This window comes from Scaptodrosophila lebanonensis, unplaced genomic scaffold (genome assembly GCF_003285725.1).
Source record: "Scaptodrosophila lebanonensis strain 11010-0011.00,11010-0021.00 unplaced genomic scaffold, SlebRS2 tig00000001-arrow-pilon, whole genome shotgun sequence".
NCBI classification, from domain to species: domain Eukaryota; kingdom Metazoa; phylum Arthropoda; class Insecta; order Diptera; family Drosophilidae; genus Scaptodrosophila; species Scaptodrosophila lebanonensis.
Window position 1 is genome coordinate 20,222,867 of NW_022060529.1, and position 17,419 is coordinate 20,240,285.

Genomic DNA, 17,419 nt, shown 5'->3' on the forward strand with positions numbered 1-17,419 from the left:
TAAATAACAAAAAATTTATTAGTAAAATTACAAAAAACCATCATAAGAACGAATGTAACTGGATCAACATGTAATTAATATAATTTTTTAATTACAAATCAGCTGTTCATCTTATGTTCCTTACAAAACAATGCAGAGCTTCAGCCAATTTGTGTGAGCTAAAAAGTGTAACTGACAAAGCAATAGCTACATTAATAAAATAAAAAAATGTACTTTGTGAAATGTTACTCATCAACATAATAACGGTGCTCCAGCAACATATAATTTGTCTAATTTCAAAATTGCAAATCAGCTGGACTTCACACAAATAATTCATCTGTAGAATAAAATATATCGAAAACGTTTCTTCCCACTGTTTCAATTACTAAGGAAGCAATTAACTTGTCCTCATGTTTGAAAACATTTGCAAATGTTAACGGAAAATTATATTCGCGGAAAAAAACGCAATAGACCCGTCCGTGTTGTTTTAGAGAAGTGACAATTAAATATAATGAATCATATAATTCAAAATCAGTTCATACCGCAGCAATTGCTATATTTTATTGCTGGCCGACGCTGCTGCCAACAGTTCGCTCCGATATTTCGGGCTACCGAGCGAGAAATATTTATGAAGTCCGCCCAAGCTGTTGGTCTTCGCGCGCTTTGTGTGTGCAGTGACGGTCAATGTTGTATTAAAGTTTATAAGCGTGTGTGCAAACATTATTTGGAAGAACCAAAAATATTAGTGCTGCACAAATCTACAATTGCGGACATGTTTGCTTTACTTGATAAAACCTTGACCTATGTAGAAGGAGACGAATCATTTTTATTCTCAGCAGGCATTGATATGTCAGTGCCGTCTCTACATATGCATTTGTCGCCCATCACACCACCGCCATTACGTTCTCAAACAAAAAAGCAACGAGACTATCTGAAAAGCCTGGCTGGATTTGGGAGCCGCGACAAAATACTTCCGTCCATCTATGCTTTTCGCGTCGTTGTAGTAAATGCTGAGCTTTATTGGGATAATTCTGTGCTCCTGCCAATTCTTATATTAGAAGATTGCCGGAAGAAAAAATTGAACGCGAAAATTTTTTGTATTGAAAGAGATAATATCCTGGCTATTTACAATTGTGAGCGCCTCGCAAGTTTTTACGGAGAAGAGGTCGGGGAGACGGTCGGCATTCAAATTCCTCAGTACAGCAATATTAGCACTATGTCGCATATTGTGTACACGACTTCGAAGCACTACCTTCGTTTGTTGATTAGCCAAGATGCTGCGGACAAATTTCAAAACGTAAGCCACTTCGTGGTAAATGATGTCCATCTGCATGACCCGCACACTGACATCTTAGCCAACGAATTACGTAATGCGCTGTCCACAAAATCAAACATGAAAGTAGTACTGCTTTCGCAAAACCACGATCTACAGCCATATATTACGTTTTTCGGAGAGGGCATTCAAATAAAAATGGAAGTTATGGAAAAGGGTGTCACTCGAATTCTATATTTGGAGGATATTCACAGCTGTATATCCTTAGCTGGTTTGCACAAGGCGCCAGAGATTGTGTACAAGGATCAACTGCAGCTGTTTAGGAATAACAGTGATAGAAATGCCCAGCTGGATAACTGCTTACAAGCATATGAGCAGCTCGGCACAGACGCAGCTTTTCGCCTCTTTTTGTATGCTGTCAATTACGAGCTTGTGCCCGTAAATTACCGGCATTCGGTTCATGGAAAGACTGCTATTTTGATCGCTACCCAACTAAACAATACGGGTCATGTGCGCCTTCTGCTGTTTTTGGGCGCTGACCCTTATATCGTAGACGAGTGGAATCAAAGTGCCGTTTCCTTTGCGGCAAAAAGCAACAGCGAATGCAATGATGTCTTTAACAATTACAGTCTTCATGGAAATGCTATTAGAGATGCCAAGCCAGAATTTGTAGACTATGACCTGATCATTGATATAATATACTTATTACTAACAAGACCGGAATATCTACCAGGTATGAAATCAAAAATTTAAATATTGTTACATATTGATATTTAGAAAACGGTAGCTTATTGGTGGAGTCGGTTTCGGGCCATCCCTAGGTATATCGATAAGTATTCACAATAGCGGATTGTTATTGGTTCAGAGTTTCGCGTTTGCTAAAATTTGTGAGATGAGTACATATTTACAAAACAGTGAAGGCACATTTATACCGGCCACAAAGCGACCAGACGGCACGTGGCGCAAAGCCCGCCGTGTGAAAGACGGATATGTGCCACAAGAGGAGGTGCCTTTATACGAGAGCAAGGGCAAGCAATTTGCTCAGCGGCAAACACGATCGGGTGTGCCTCCTGGCATGTGCCCGTTGGTGGCTGCCGAGGCAAAGAAGGAACGCGAGAAACAAGAACGAGCTAAGACGAAAAAACTTGAAAAAGAACTAACAAAGAGCTCCAAAACGATAGTATCAAGTGCCGCAAATGTGGAGCTCCCAACTTGCCCAACTACTACAGCCAAGCCGAAGCAGATGTCTACAAGCAAGAGCGTAATAGAAGTGGCTAGGACCCTGGAAGATACATTAAAGCTTGATGACGTTGAAAAGATAGACACGGCGAAACAAATAAAGAAATTACGGAAAAAAATACGAGAAATCGAGTTGATTGAAAGTAGAATGAAAGCTGGCGAAGTAAAGAAGTTGGATAAGGACCAACTAGATAAAATAAAAAAAAAGCCCGAAATTCTCGAACAGATTAAACTTCTAGAAGACAACTCAGTACTGCCTCAGTCATAGCTCTCTGGTCATTTTAACAAATACAAGCACGTGTCGCCGCCTCCACTCTACATCCATATGTCTGTTAAATATTTTTAAATTAAGTTTAGTTTTAGCTTAAGCTATCCTCGCAGATTTCCCGCCGCTTTTGAATTGTCATTCATTATTTACAATTATGTTCTGTCATATGTAGATGTCTTAATTTTTTTAGTTAAAAGTCTATAGGCAGGAGATTTTAAGTATTTGTTATTTAGGTATTTTTGTAAAAAGTAATTCGTGTTGGAAATAAATGATATAGAAGCATATGCATAGTTTAACATTTATTATTGTTCGACTTATTCATAATAACGATTTTCATTTTAACTTGGTTTGTATTTACTAGGGAACATTTTAATCCTATTACCGACATATTATCACATGGTTAAACTAAACTACATGTTACTAAGCCACTACCTGACTGGAAATCTACAAACATTTGCCATATTCCTGCTGCATTCAAACATGGACAAAGTACACGTTGATGCCTTAGTTAAATCCCAAGCGGATACAATCAAAATCGTGCTAGCGACTGATATAATTGAGTCAATGCGATTGGACATTTTATTTACGTACTCAATAGACACAGCCTGCGAAGTGAGAACATTGTACAATAGCACAACATATAGCAATGAAAACAAATACGAATGGCTGGCAAAGGACCGTCTTTGGAGACGGAAACTTATGCTAAATTCGGACGGTTAGTCACCACCTTATACATTTAGTTCTCTCTGCTAAAAACAATTTTTCTTTTATAGTTACAGAGAAGCAATGTTTCCGATTAATATCAATGCAGGCATATGAGAGGCTAACTGAGACTAGCGAGCCACCTATAAAGATGGCACCTCTGGATAAGATTTGTTTGACCGTAAAACTGCTTTCTCCCAATATGATGATTAGTGAATACCTAAGTTATATAATTGCTCCACCGCAATTGCTAAACGTACACCACGCAGTTCAATTTTTGAAAAAAATTGAAGTACTGGACGAGGCCGAAGACGTTACCTGGTTGGGTTGCCGGCTTATAGACTTGCCCGTGCCATGTCAACTGGGACGCACGTTAATTTTTGGTATTTTGCTTCATTGCTTGGATCCTATACTAACCATAGTTAGTTCGTTAATTAATACTGATCCGCTTGGCATACCGCTCAACGAAGACATAGATCGTCTTTGGGATCAGTTCACGATTTACATACAAAATCGGATTAAGGGCGAACGTATACGATTGTCAGATAATCAGTTTTCCGATCACTTTGTATTTGTTCATTTATTTCACGAATGGCACTGTCGTTTAAACAATAGCTTACCTCCCCTATATCTAACTGATGAGTACGAGTTTATTGTAAATGGTCTAATGGAGGAGTTAAACTTTACACGTTCCAACATTGTGACTGCCCTACGGACCGCCCATTTGGTTCACAGCCATGGTCAGCTAAGCATGCAAGCCGCTAATTCAAATTCGGCTAGTTGGCCGCTCGTAAAAGCTGCTCTTACTGGAGGCATGTATCCCAACATTTGCGTCGTAGATGCCCAGAAAAATAGTCTTAAGTCGGCCTACTCAATGGGCCTTCATTTGCATCCAAATTCGGTGCTTCGCGATTTTCTAGAGCCATTTAGCAAGTGCGCCCAAAAGTTTAAAACACCTTGGATAGTTTGCACCCAGCAGAACAATCAAATTATTTATGGATCTGTGGTCTTACCCTTAACCGTGGCCATGTTCGCCGGTAAGTGAATATTATTTTTGTCGTACTTTTTAACTGTTGTTGTCTGAGGACAGCGTTGGTAACTTTTGTCCATGAATATAGTTTTATGGTGATAGCCTGGATAGTTTAATATTTTGAGAGTGAATTAAGACAACAATTAGGCCAACACCTGTAACCATATAATAGTTGAATAATAAGTCTTAGCCTGGCAAACTTTTTGGACTCCAATTTTCACATAATTTGTATTATTAAAGTTTATCATAAATTAAGTTAAATTTGAATATAAAAACGTAAAAGGTAAAATAAACGTAAAATAAAAACTTACATTTTTTAATTTTTAATTGAATACTATCTTTTAAGTCGAAAACCATAGAAGTGTAAAATAAAACCACAAGCTAATATACAAATAATCTGAACTTCAAGATTTTCACCTGCAGGTCCCACAAAACTAAGACGTACTCAGATGTCACAGGATCAAACACATTTGAATAATTACAACATTCATCTTTTCATCGATGAATGGATTTGGATGGCCATGTCAAAATCAGCAGTTGAATTGCTTCTGAAAACCCGCCAATGTTTCTTTAAGACCTATCATTACTTTTTAAAGCACTGCAGTAACTCAGATAAATGGCAACGCAATACGGAAATCGCTCACCATCCCTTCATATTTCAAATGCTGTCTAAAATTCTCGAAACTGAAGAAATTTTGGCTGGACTTACCAAATTTTCAAATATTGGATACCAGCCTATCGTTAAAATGCCCAGCTCTTATTTGCTCTCGATTAATTCGCACTTCAATCAAAGCCACGAGGTCGAGAATGCCATATCCATTGAAAGACAGTTCTTTCTATTGTACACAGAATCTCCAAAACAATTTTATCGAATCAATAACAAAGCAATTGTCGAAAATGCTCTTGGAAAATTTGTTAGACCAATTGAGTCCCCAAAGAGACATATATTCATCATATTATATGGCAAGAAACCGGATAATGTATACAGCATCAGCCGGGCAATCACTATAAAAGGCGAGTTGGTACTAAAGGAATATTTTAGAAATTCTATTCCAGTATTGGAGATCATGTAAGTTCCAATAAAACCTATCCAAATAAATATATGCACCTGTCACGATAAGCTCTTAATGCAGTGTTTTTGAAACATTTGACATAACAAATTGTAAAACCGTTCATATATTTTTTGAAATAGTAATTGAGAATAAGATGGATGAATGACTGATGGCAATTATTTTTGGGGTATTTCTTTCAGGGAGGCCTGTGCATCGTTGAATGTGTCTCTACCAACTTTTGACGAGCGCCTGACGGTATCATTGATCGACAAAAGAGTTGGGAAATTAATCATGGATTTGTTTGCCTTTCGAAATCATTGGATCCACAAAAGATAAATGATAACTTTTATAGTCATTGTGTTTTTCTTTCTATTTGTAATTTGTTTGAATTCTTAAATAACTGCGAAATTATGAAAAGTAGTTATAAGCTAGTTCTAAGTTTCTATTCATACCTACGATCTGTGATCAAGGAATTCACAAATTTCACAAACTAAAGTAAATCTTGATGGAAATGTTTATGAAACAGAAATATATTTCTACGCAGTATTTGAAATACATGCATTGAATGAATCTTCACAGAAAAATTGTTTATTTATATGTTAGTATACAAATATACTTATGTCTATTTTTGTTGAGTTTAGATCTTTACGTAAGAGCTTTCTAATTAAGCGTAATCAGTAAATTGTGTGCTTCAATTGGTCAATAAATGGGATGTGGCCGTAGCGGATGCATGAAGAAGCGTCAGTGTTGTCTGCAATCGCTACGATTATCATATATGCCTATAAACAAACCCAATAATGGCTTTACAATCTACAACGTTTGTTCCATATTTAGAGTAAAGCTCAAATATTAGATGAATAAAACATAGGTTGTTACTCCGTTAGTTGTTATACAATTTTTCCCTCTATCCATCCAGTAAAAGAAATGGGTAGGACAGCTCTTTATGGGACTGCAACTTTAATGCTCGCTTATGTAGCATTGGAGCTAAAAATTCTGCTATTATAGGTCTTTAGCAGGAGTAGGAATGATCAATAATGAAGAAGTGCGTTTAATATCAGCGCTCTATCATGTCTAGACTCCGCTATTAGAATTGTAAAATTTGAGAGCTATCTTTGTACCTAACTTATAACTTTTTCCGAGCCTCCAATAAGAAAGAGACTGTTGGCATTCTGACGTACACTCCTTTGCATATATAAGAGAGCATCATCCATTATATTATAGCCATAGATGGCATCTGAATGGGCAGCATAAAATAAACACTTTGTGGACAGTTCGAGCACCAAATTTATGCTCATATGTATATAGATATAAAAAGTTCACAAGTTTATACACAAAATATTAATTTACATACTATGAGGACCAATAATGATTCCTTGTCAGCGATCAATTGCGGTTAAGGAAAAATTTACAATACCTGTTTATAAATTGTTTAAGACAATATCATTTTACATATATATCTATATATATACATATATATTTATGTATATATACATAATTATTCGAGATTAGTACAAAATACGGCATACACACAGAAATGCTTTATAAAATTAATTTACAATCAAATTGGAACTTAATGGCACCCACAAGACTTGACAATCATGTTTCTATATTTTTTCAAATTAACATTCTCATCGTTGAGATGATATAAAACGGGAAGGGCACCTAGCCGCGTGGGGGCGCAGCAAGGTTTGGGTACCTTCTTCGGCTCCAGGAGATGTACTAAAGTCTGTACAATAGCGTGATTCGTAGCGTTCATGTGCGCATTAAGAGGGAAATTACATTCGCCACTGCAATAAAAGGCGCCATAGCCGTCTGGTGCGATAATCCAGTCATGCCATCCCAAGTCCCTAAAGTCGATGTAAAGCGTTTGCATCTGACAACTGCGTGTATTTTCGATGGGGCTGTCTAAAAGGGGATTTACCGATTCAGATTTCTTCTTCTTACGGGAAGTACTCCGTTTTGTTCTGCGATGGCTGCTGTGGGTGGTTGCTTTAATGAGCTCAGGCCCTCTAAAAAATCCGATCATAAATGGCTGGTATTCATCATCTACATTGACTTTACGATGAATTAGGCCAATATCATCCAGCTTCACTTCCCTCTCCGGTTTATTTACGGCATGGGCACCAATATAAATGCCGTGGTTCTCCTTTGAATTCTGCAACCATTCGCTCAACCCCTCAGTTGTGTTCATTTCTAGCCAACCAACGTAATCGCCAGTTGTGTTCACAGATGATAATGGCTCCAGCTCCAGCTTATTTTGGCCCAGGGAGACAGACCGTATCGAATATACTGTGATTGTAAATGCCTTATTGGTAGTTAACCATTTGCCCTCATTCGAATTCTGGTAGATTCGGAGCTCAGCCATCATAAGATAATTATCAATTGGCACATTGGACACGTCAAACCAAAGTCGCGCTCCGTGCTCGTGTCGCATTTCATCAACATTGTGGTTTCGTTTGTTCAGAAATGTCATAATAATGTCACTTTCATCAATGGCACGCTAAATTCAAGAACGATTTTAAACAAAACGTAAAAAAATTAATTCGTTTCAAGATTTTATAAATTAATCAATTAAATTAAATTAATCAAATAATGAAATTGTTGATTTATGTGTAACTTTTGAAATAAAATAATTCTCTCCAAAGTGCACTAGTTGTGAATTTATGACTGTGGATTCATCAAAGGATCCTTTTGCAATTCTTAAAAGGCAATAATCAAAGGACGCTATGTGGCTAGTCAAAAGTTAAACGTATTTATCAACAATTCTCATTATCAATATACTCTTTTAGTATACATCGCATAAAATATTACCATATATGGGAATTAAAATTAAACAATAAATTACAAACCTTATCGAGATCAGTTATAAAATTATCTTCGTTCATTTCATCGACATCACGCTTCGAACGATGGGGCGGATGTTCATTATGTTGGTTGTCACCGAGTCCTTCCTCTGCGGAAATACGATGGTACACGTCAAGTAAAAACTTCGGCGCGGACTTTCTCAGCGACAACTGATGGTTATTCCGATGTGAAGGACGATCGGCAATGCCCAGGAATTCTAGTATTTCATACGAGACCTCCAGTTTGTCGTCGTCGGTGAGCACGCGGTGCATGATTGTTTGATCGACGCCATTATCTACATAAATTCCTGACTGCGTTGCCGTTGCGGGGGTACAAACAACGGCAATCATTAGAAGTATAGCAAAAGCCGTGGTGGCGATCGAGACATTTGCCAGGCATTTCAGGTAACGTAGGATTAGAAGGCACATTGTTGCGGACGGATTCAATGCACGTGATCGTATATTAGACTTTGTACAGAGGCATCAGGTTTCTTAGAATTTGTAATGGCTCTTAATGTGATTTATTTTGCGTATATTGAAAATTCCGACGCACTTGTATACAGATCGTTGTTTGTATGTATCTTAATCTCATGGATGCAACAATTTCTTTTTCGCACAGGTTGGCAGAGCTTTGTTTTGCACGGGCCGTCAAGGCTTTTAAAGAATAACGATCGTGAATATTTATTATTTGCTGAAATTTCTGTAAACATATCTTTATTGTCTTTAAAAATCTATGAGTATCCGTTGTAGTGCACAATGTAAATATGTAAGAAAATATATAACTGAATAGGTCAAATAGCAGTTGTTCAACACTGATGCTAACAGCTGTAACTCATATGCGTGCAGGTATGTATGTAGTACGTAGATAAAGATACAGATAAATTCGGTTTTAGGCTTGTTCTGGCCAGTGAGTAAATACGTCGGTATTGTTGTGGAGGTATTTCTGTAGCGCTGCGCGTGTTATTATTATTTTGCGGGTGAAAGTGCTGAAATTCTTAATTGGCTAGACAAGCCGACCAAACACGCACCAAGGTCTTTATACACTATTAAATAAATCAAAATATTGTATTTATAGTAAGCTAAACTATGAGTTGTCACACGTGCATATATGTATATAAATATGTAGAAAAATATGTTGTTGTTGGTGTTAGTGAGTGCGAATAATATAAAACTTAAATGAAGCATCACAATAGAATCCAACCACCTAGAATTAATTAACAAACCTGTTTCGATGTCGCGCAGTAGAAAAACCTAATGTTTTGGAGAGAAATTTCATGCGACAAACAATTCCTATTTTTTAATTACATTTGCAAAAATGGAAAGAGAACCATTGGAATTAATCATACCTACCGTTATAAAACGATTTTTCAAGTTCAATGTCACGGACACAAAGGACGGCCAGAAGGAAAATTGCACACCCTTTTGAGTCATTAGACTCGTTTTTGTTGTTTCTTTCTTCTTCAGTTTTAGCCATCTGCTAAAAACATGATGTCACGAGCTCTCGAGCACATTACACAAAAATGTATATACGTACATACATATATGTATAATATATGCTAGAAACATATTGTATGTATGATATGAATACATTCAAGTATATAAGCCTAATGCTCGCATAGGAATTTCATTCTCCAGTGTAATTATACCTACATACATTGAATGTAATTACCTACCTTTTATTTTGGATATAATTTTCTTCAGACATTTTCGTGTACTCACGATATTTTCTGATCCCATGTGAATCATGAAATGATATGAATGGGCATCTATGGAATCATTAAAGTAATTGAAAAAATAAAAAGGTGCGTTCAACAACAAGCCCAGGCATTGAAACTTAACTTTAATTGAATGAGTGGAATTAAAATTCATCATTTTAAAAATGCATAATAGAATATTTTGTATATCTGTGCAGGGTATTCGAAAGATGAGAGGCTCTTCTAAAATCGATTTACTGTTTGGAGTATGCGATATATACAATTTATATATACATACTTATGTATAGTGTATGTATATAGTTTTGATCAACATGATTCGTTTAAAATATGTTAAAAATGTCCGCCTATCTGAAAGCAATGGTCTCGCAAAAAAGGGGTTCACGTTCTTTTATAGTTTGTTTTGTTTGGGTGCTTATCTCTGAAAATGTATATATATATATATATATATATATATATATATATATATATATATATATATATATATATATATATATATATATATATATATATATATATATATATATGTATATGCTATATACATTTAAAGCCGTTTGTTCTTACCGCTATTAAGTGAATCATTTATTAATCGCAAAACAGCGCAAACGAGGTTTTTAAGAATAATCATCGTAAATTGGATAAAATTGAATTCAAAGGTCACATTCGCAAAACTTATTAAACTTTATACTTTTAAAACAGCATAAAACTAACACTAAACTTATTTTAAATCATATTTGATAAAATTTTTGTTCTTCGAGTAAACGGTGTACAAATTTAAAGATAAATTTATATCTTGAAATTAACGTTACCATATAAGAAACGAACTAGTCTTAAGCTGACGCGTTACTCAATAAATATATGTCTATCTTTAAGTTCGATAAAGACTCATTAATTGATTGATCGCTGGCTTTAAATTTCTGCAAAATCATATGTGTGCTTAGTGTTTGTATTAATATTTACAGTTTGTCAGGATAGCACATCAACTTTAAATAAATATGGATGACCTGAAGGGATTTTTAAGACAGGCCGGCCAAGAATTTCTCAATGCTGCCGGCCAAGCTGCAATGGGTGCTGCCAAAGATGTTGTGGGGTCAGTTATCAACGAGATATTTGTCAAAAAGGAAGCGGACACCAAACGCATACTACCCAGCATTAAAAACATGCGCGTTGTAAGTATTTTTTTTAGAAATATAGTATCTAAAAAATATAATCGTAAAAATCCTCAATATCCAAAACATGCTACATTAAACGTACATATTATACATCAATAACACATACAATACATTGCATTCCGTCCAAACTTTTTTTAAAACCAGCCCCCTTTGCAAGGTATATTTTATGGGAATGTGAGTATATTATATGCTGGCAAGATTCCATTTCGAGGATCATTCGGTGTCGCTTTGTTTTAATTGTGTACTTGTGTCCTTTGTTGAACCGTTCTTTACAACAAATCATAATCGTCATTTCTTCTCATCATAATAATGTACATATTTTGACTTTGTACATACACTGAAAAATTGTGTATTGGCCAATTGTTCCAGCTCAAATTCTAATCCTAAACTATATTTGTCTTTCCAGTTGGGTGAAAAGCACTCCAGCCTTCGACCACACTCTGAGGTGCAGGACTATGATACACTTTTGAAGAGCTGTCTCGCAAACGGTTCTCTCTTCGAAGATCCTCTATTTCCAGCTAGCAACGAGTCCCTCTTGTTCTCGCGTCGCCCAGATCGTCACATTGAATGGCTTCGTCCCCATGTAAGTATTATATCTCAGTTCCGAGTCAATTTGTAAGCCAACGGAATCGTCCAATTCCATAAGTCCTTTCCAATATCCCATTATTTAGGTGTTGACAAACAAAGCTGTCTTCGGTAGGAAATATTCATATTATAAAAAGAATCATTTATGGACCGACTCAAGCACTGGCCGTACTAGAGAACTGTAAAGTAGCTTAGTGGTAAGGGGTCATTGAATTACCTCGACCATTGCTTAATAAAACCAAGAACACCCTTAGCTTTGTTGACGATAGTGGACACATGAAGATTAAATTTGGGATGAAAAAAATCTCCAAGGCCTTCAACTGTAGATATGCGTTGCAATGGTATATTGTCAGTCGTGAAAAGCCATAAACTTGCATTTAGAACAGTTGCAAGCAGTTAAGATCCTTCTGCAGACGAGTTCGATAAAGAGGATCTTTGTACAAAAAAACTACTTTGCCAAGACTACTTTGACGCACACCAGAAGTTACAGGTTTCGAAATATTCGACCTGAGTCGTACCTTTTGTCCTATTTTTTTATTGAAAGATAAAAAACAACACAAATAATTAAAAATTACAATAAAATAAATAAATAATAATGTAATTCTTTCTCTTGTGCTACCAGTGAAATTTATCTATTACCTAAAACAGGCAAAAAATTATATTAAAACTTCTACAAATAAAATTGATTTCAAGATAGACACACAGCTTTCAGCAATCGAGAGATTGAATCCATTTTGTTATTCGTGCTGTAAAAAAGCGAAGTTCTTCGACAAAAACAAGTAAATTCTTGAACCAGTATACATATTATTCTTTGGGTGCAGGGTATAAAAATCAAAACCAATTGATCCAAGAATTTATGTTCAAGGAATTGCTTACATTCTAAAAATGTGCCTTGATGGCTTGGCTTTAAAAAACACACCGACCTAAGCAAGTTTTAATCCAAAAACCAGCACCCCAAGGGTGAAAAGTTAATAATTTAATTGCATTGTTTTCTTCCCTAATTAGGAAATAACCGACAATCCTCAATTTTTCGTTGAGGGATATTCCCGCTTTGACGTGCAACAGGGAGAGTTGGGCGATTGTTGGCTCCTGGCTGCCACTGCGAACTTGACACAGGAATCAAATTTGTTCTTCCGCGTTATTCCTCCGGAGCAGAGTTTTGAAGAGAATTACGCAGGAATATTTCACTTCCGGTTTTGGCAGTACGGAAAATGGGTTGATGTGGTGATCGATGATCGTCTACCCACATACCGCGGAGAATTGCTGTACATGCACTCGACGGAGAAGAATGAGATGTGGAGCGCGCTTTTGGAAAAAGCATATGCCAAGTACTAAAGATGAGATTACATTTTCGGCAACACAATGCATACTTTTTGAAAGTTATTATCTTCATCGCTTGACATGATCAATATTTTCTGATAGGCCATCATAGACAAGGCTAGATTCTTTATTTCAGGAAAGGAAATACCCGTTTGATGCGATAATCATTAATTCATACACTAGCCATGAGACGGGTTAGAGCTGAGTTGAATTCTGTGTAAATTCTTTATTTATTACTTTACATTTAACGGAATGCTAAATCTTTTGCGTTTTTAGTCAGTAAGGGATATAATTGAAGATGAATTTAGGGAGGCAGGCAAAAATTTGCACACAATTTTGATTAATTTCTCAAGTATATCCCGAGTTTTATTTAATTTCAATCAAATGAATAGCATTTCTTCATAAAAGTAAATTTTGTATACAAATATTAAATGGTGTCATTAAAGATGAGATTCAATAAGTATTCAATTGCCGATAAAATATTAATTATCCCAATTAGAAGTACTTTGGAGAGTATTATAACATAATAATTTAACTAATTTATTTAGACTACACGGTTCCTATGAGGCACTTAAAGGTGGCACCACTTGTGAAGCCATGGAAGACTTTACCGGCGGAGTTAGCGAGTGGTACGATCTGAAAGAGGCGCCCGGAAATCTATTTACAATTTTACAGAAGGCCGCTGAGCGTAACTCTATGATGGGTTGCTCGCTGGAGGCTGATCCAAACGTTCTAGAGGCCGAGACCCCGCAGGGCCTGATCCGCGGTCATGCCTACTCAATAACCAAGGTGTGCCTTATTGATATTGTAACGCCTAACCGCCAAGGTAAAATTCCAATGATACGATTGCGTAACCCGTGGGGCAACGAAGCTGAATGGAATGGACCCTGGAGCGACAGTTCTCCAGAATGGCGATACATACCCGAAGATCAAAAGGCGGAAATTGGTCTCACATTTGATAGAGATGGTGAGTTTTGGATGTCCTTCCAGGACTTCCTAAACCATTTCGAACGCGTGGAGATATGCAATTTGTCGCCGGACTCACTTACTGAGGACCAACAGCAAAGCGGAAAGCGAAAGTGGGAGATGTCTATGTACGAGGGTGAATGGACCCCCGGCGTAACCGCAGGCGGTTGCCGAAACTTCTTAGATACATTTTGGCACAATCCTCAATACATTATAACATTGGTTGACCCTGACGAGGAGGACGAAGAGGGCCTTTGCACGGTTATTGTAGCCTTGATGCAGAAAAATCGCAGATCCAAACGCAACATGGGAATGGAATGCCTCACAATTGGCTTTGCCATATACAGTTTATCTGAACGCGATCTTGACAATCGTCCCCAGGGAATTCAGTTTTTCAAATATAAGCAATCGGTAGGCCGATCGCCACATTTTATCAACACGCGCGAAGTTCGTTTCTGTCTATAATTAAAAACCACATTGCATTAACCACAATTCAATTCGATCGTTTTAGGTCTGCTCGCGGTTCAAATTACCCCCCGGCCACTATCTTATTGTGCCCTCAACTTTCGATCCAAACGAGGAAGGGGAATTCCTCATTCGAGTCTTCTCCGAAACTCAAAACAACATGGAGTGCGTATACAATGAAAACTTAGAATAGTTTGTTTATTAAATGTTATTTGGCTTTGCTGCAGATTAGGTACTCAATAAGCAAAGTAAAGTGCAATGTTTGGGTATGTGATTACATACATAAGTTCATAAATGTTCAGTTCAGTTATGTAGTGCCTACATTTGTAAAACGTTTAGATGTTGAATGCGTTTGCATATTCGTATTTTACTCCAACATTCCCCATTATTATTACAAATATATATTTATATAAGAAACCCAATGACGATAGTCTTAGTAGTCTACACTCTATAGAAAGGTTATCTTTCTTCCCCAGTAGAAAATGGGCATTATTTTGTTTTCAACACGATATACAGATATTCTCATATTTGAATTTATTTTTTAATAAACGCTCAATTTTCAAAACAGCAATCAAATTTTGATTCGCTCAGTTGAGACAAGCCTTAAATATATTAATAAAAAGCTTAATCTTTTTATATAATGAAACACGGTATTTTCTGACCCCAATTGACGAAAATTATTTTTAACATTTAATATTTTTTTAAACATATATTTTTTATGGATATATTTCACTAAATTGGGTAACGGAAAACTTATTTTCAAAACACTACAAATTAGATCTTCATATTTTTTAGTTTTAGTTATTGGTTATTTTGTAAAATAAAAGATATGTGTTGCTTATTTTGACTTGAAAGATTCAGGAAAATAGGAAATAAAAAAGTATAGTGGTGTGCCTGGTCTCATGCTCAAAGAATTATTTTCGTCATTTGGGGTACCCCAATGCAACCGAAAAACTTATTTTCAGTTTTACTAAAAATAGTTAAATTTTGCGAAATATTGTAATTAAGAGCATAAATAGTTGTTAATTATTTAAAGAGTGTATTTTTTTGGAGATCTTACAATATATTCATTAATTGTTATGCTCTTATTAATAAATAAAACTTCTAAGAAACTTTAAAATATGTATTAGTTTTTATGTACCATCATATTCAAATAGAGCATTTTCTTTTTTAAAACTTAAATTAAAAATCCTTTTCGTGTTAACCTTGAAAGAACAAAAAATATTTTTGGCTTATTTCACACACACATTCCGTACATTAATTTATAAGCAAATTCATTGAAATTTTCCATCTGAAAATTGGCACCAGACCCTCATGTTCATTACCAAAACCATAAAATAATACTCGTACATATAACAAAGCAATGCCCAATTCTTTTTTTTTTTTAAGCTCAACATTTATGTTGTTAGAGGCTCCTATGTTTTTCTTTCATCAAATTACTGAAAATATCTTAACACATTTTCATCACTTAATGCATTTTTAACTTTCATTTAGAGAAAACGATGATCATGTTGGATATGGGGACTCTCATGATACGGTAAATAAATATATATATATATATATATACTTCTGCAAGACACTTACATATTAAGCGTTTCCACATTTTAAGATAACACCTGGATTCCCAACGCCCAAGCCAGTCGATCCACAGAGGGATAGTTTGCGTCGTCTATTTGATAGCATAGCGGGCGCGGATATGGAAGTCGATTGGATGGAATTGAAGAGAATTTTGGATCACTCAATGCGTGATGGTAGAAATATATAAAAATAAAGAAAAACGCGAAATTACAGCACACTTTATTCTATTGCAGATTTGCCAAAGCCAATTACTTATAGTCGTTTCTCCAATAATAACGCATTTGAAACTCAAGCAGGACCTGGCGAAGAGGCTGGCAATGCTTGTGGATTGCTGTCTTTAATATGTGGACCGTTTTTGAAAGGAACTCCATTCGAGGAACAACTGGGCATGAATGATCAATCAAATAAAAGGCTAATTGATGAGAATCCAAGTCATGGTGGAGGCATAAATTCCAATGGTAAGAAAAAACTAAAACCTTCTAAGACATTAAAGTTCACAAATATTCATTTTTATTGTCTTTATAGTAATTGTTGACGAAACTCATGGCTTTTCTAAGGATGTTTGCCGATCGATGGTAGCCATGCTCGATGCGGATCAATCAGGAAAGCTTGGCTTTGAGGAATTCGAGTCCTTGCTCTCGGACATTGCCAAGTGGAAAGCTATTTTCAAAACCTATGATCTCGAACACACGGGACGCATCGATGGCTTCCAGCTGCGCGAGGCTTTAAATTCAGCCGGATACCATTTGAATAATCGCGTTCTTAATGCTCTTGGACATCGATACGGTTCACGGGATGGGAAAATTTCCTTCGACGATTATCTCATGTGTGCTGTTAAAATAAAAACATATATTGGTAAGATATTGATATTGTTGTTGTATCTATGTTAGAAACCTTACATTTGAATTTAATTTTTCAGAAATGTTTAAGGAAAGGGATACTGAGAAAAATGACACGGCCACTTTCACATTAGAGGAATGGATTGAACGCACTATATATTCATAAATAATCACACTCTATACTATGAACAACAATTTCATCAGATCACATTATCGAATTGTTATATAAAAGACGAATATTTCGTAAAACTGTGTTCACGTTACATTTTGTACTAATTTTATGAGGCATACACCCTTAAATAAATATAAACATAAACAAACAAACAAAAACAATGCACCATCCCATACTTTCAAAATATAAACTCTTTTGTTCATTTTTTTAATTATTTATTATTA

General features: G+C 35.9%; 4 protein-coding genes across 8 annotated transcripts; 3 read left to right on the plus strand and 1 right to left on the minus strand.

Annotated features, from left to right (window-relative positions):
* Window positions 1-490: 490 nt before the first annotated feature.
* Window positions 491-5,963, plus strand: LOC115628957 (benign gonial cell neoplasm protein). 2 transcript variants are annotated; one of them, XM_030525243.1, is made up of 5 exons: window positions 491-1,988; window positions 3,109-3,474; window positions 3,533-4,498; window positions 4,915-5,560; window positions 5,744-5,963. In XM_030525243.1, the coding sequence occupies exons 1-5, from the start codon at window positions 491-493 to the stop codon at window positions 5,877-5,879; spliced, it is 3,612 nt and encodes a 1,203-aa protein (XP_030381103.1). In that variant the 3' UTR covers window positions 5,880-5,963. The 2 variants fall into 2 exon arrangements, with proteins under 2 accessions (XP_030381103.1, XP_030381096.1); XM_030525236.1 differs by having other exon boundaries at window positions 491-1,985; window positions 3,121-3,474.
* Window positions 2,021-3,043, plus strand: LOC115628972 (partner of Y14 and mago). The gene has a single exon (XM_030525254.1). It carries the CDS (start codon window positions 2,145-2,147, stop codon window positions 2,757-2,759), a length of 615 nt encoding a protein of 204 aa, XP_030381114.1. The 5' UTR covers window positions 2,021-2,144; the 3' UTR covers window positions 2,760-3,043.
* An 846-nt stretch (window positions 5,964-6,809) lies between the features above and the next one.
* LOC115626523 (protein 60A) lies at window positions 6,810-8,935 on the minus strand. The gene is made up of 2 exons (XM_030521907.1): window positions 8,393-8,935; window positions 6,810-8,043 (listed from the first exon to the last, which is right to left on the minus strand). Exons 1-2 carry the CDS (start codon window positions 8,813-8,815, stop codon window positions 7,114-7,116), a joined length of 1,353 nt encoding a protein of 450 aa, XP_030377767.1. The 5' UTR covers window positions 8,816-8,935; the 3' UTR covers window positions 6,810-7,113.
* A 361-nt stretch (window positions 8,936-9,296) lies between these two features.
* LOC115634265 (calpain-A) lies at window positions 9,297-17,406 on the plus strand. 4 transcript variants are annotated; one of them, XM_030531888.1, is made up of 11 exons: window positions 9,297-9,418; window positions 11,061-11,267; window positions 11,677-11,853; window positions 12,861-13,183; window positions 13,724-14,588; window positions 14,653-14,771; window positions 16,101-16,143; window positions 16,216-16,357; window positions 16,418-16,642; window positions 16,710-17,039; window positions 17,104-17,406. In XM_030531888.1, exons 2-11 carry the CDS (start codon window positions 11,094-11,096, stop codon window positions 17,187-17,189), a joined length of 2,484 nt encoding a protein of 827 aa, XP_030387748.1. In that variant the 5' UTR covers window positions 9,297-9,418; window positions 11,061-11,093; the 3' UTR covers window positions 17,190-17,406. The 4 variants fall into 4 exon arrangements, with proteins under 4 accessions (XP_030387748.1, XP_030387749.1, XP_030387751.1 ...); XM_030531889.1 differs by having other exon boundaries at window positions 13,724-14,552; XM_030531891.1 differs by lacking the exons at window positions 16,418-16,642; window positions 16,710-17,039; window positions 17,104-17,406 and adding an exon at window positions 14,834-14,872 and having other exon boundaries at window positions 13,724-14,142; window positions 16,216-16,354.
* Window positions 17,407-17,419: the final 13 nt, after the last annotated feature.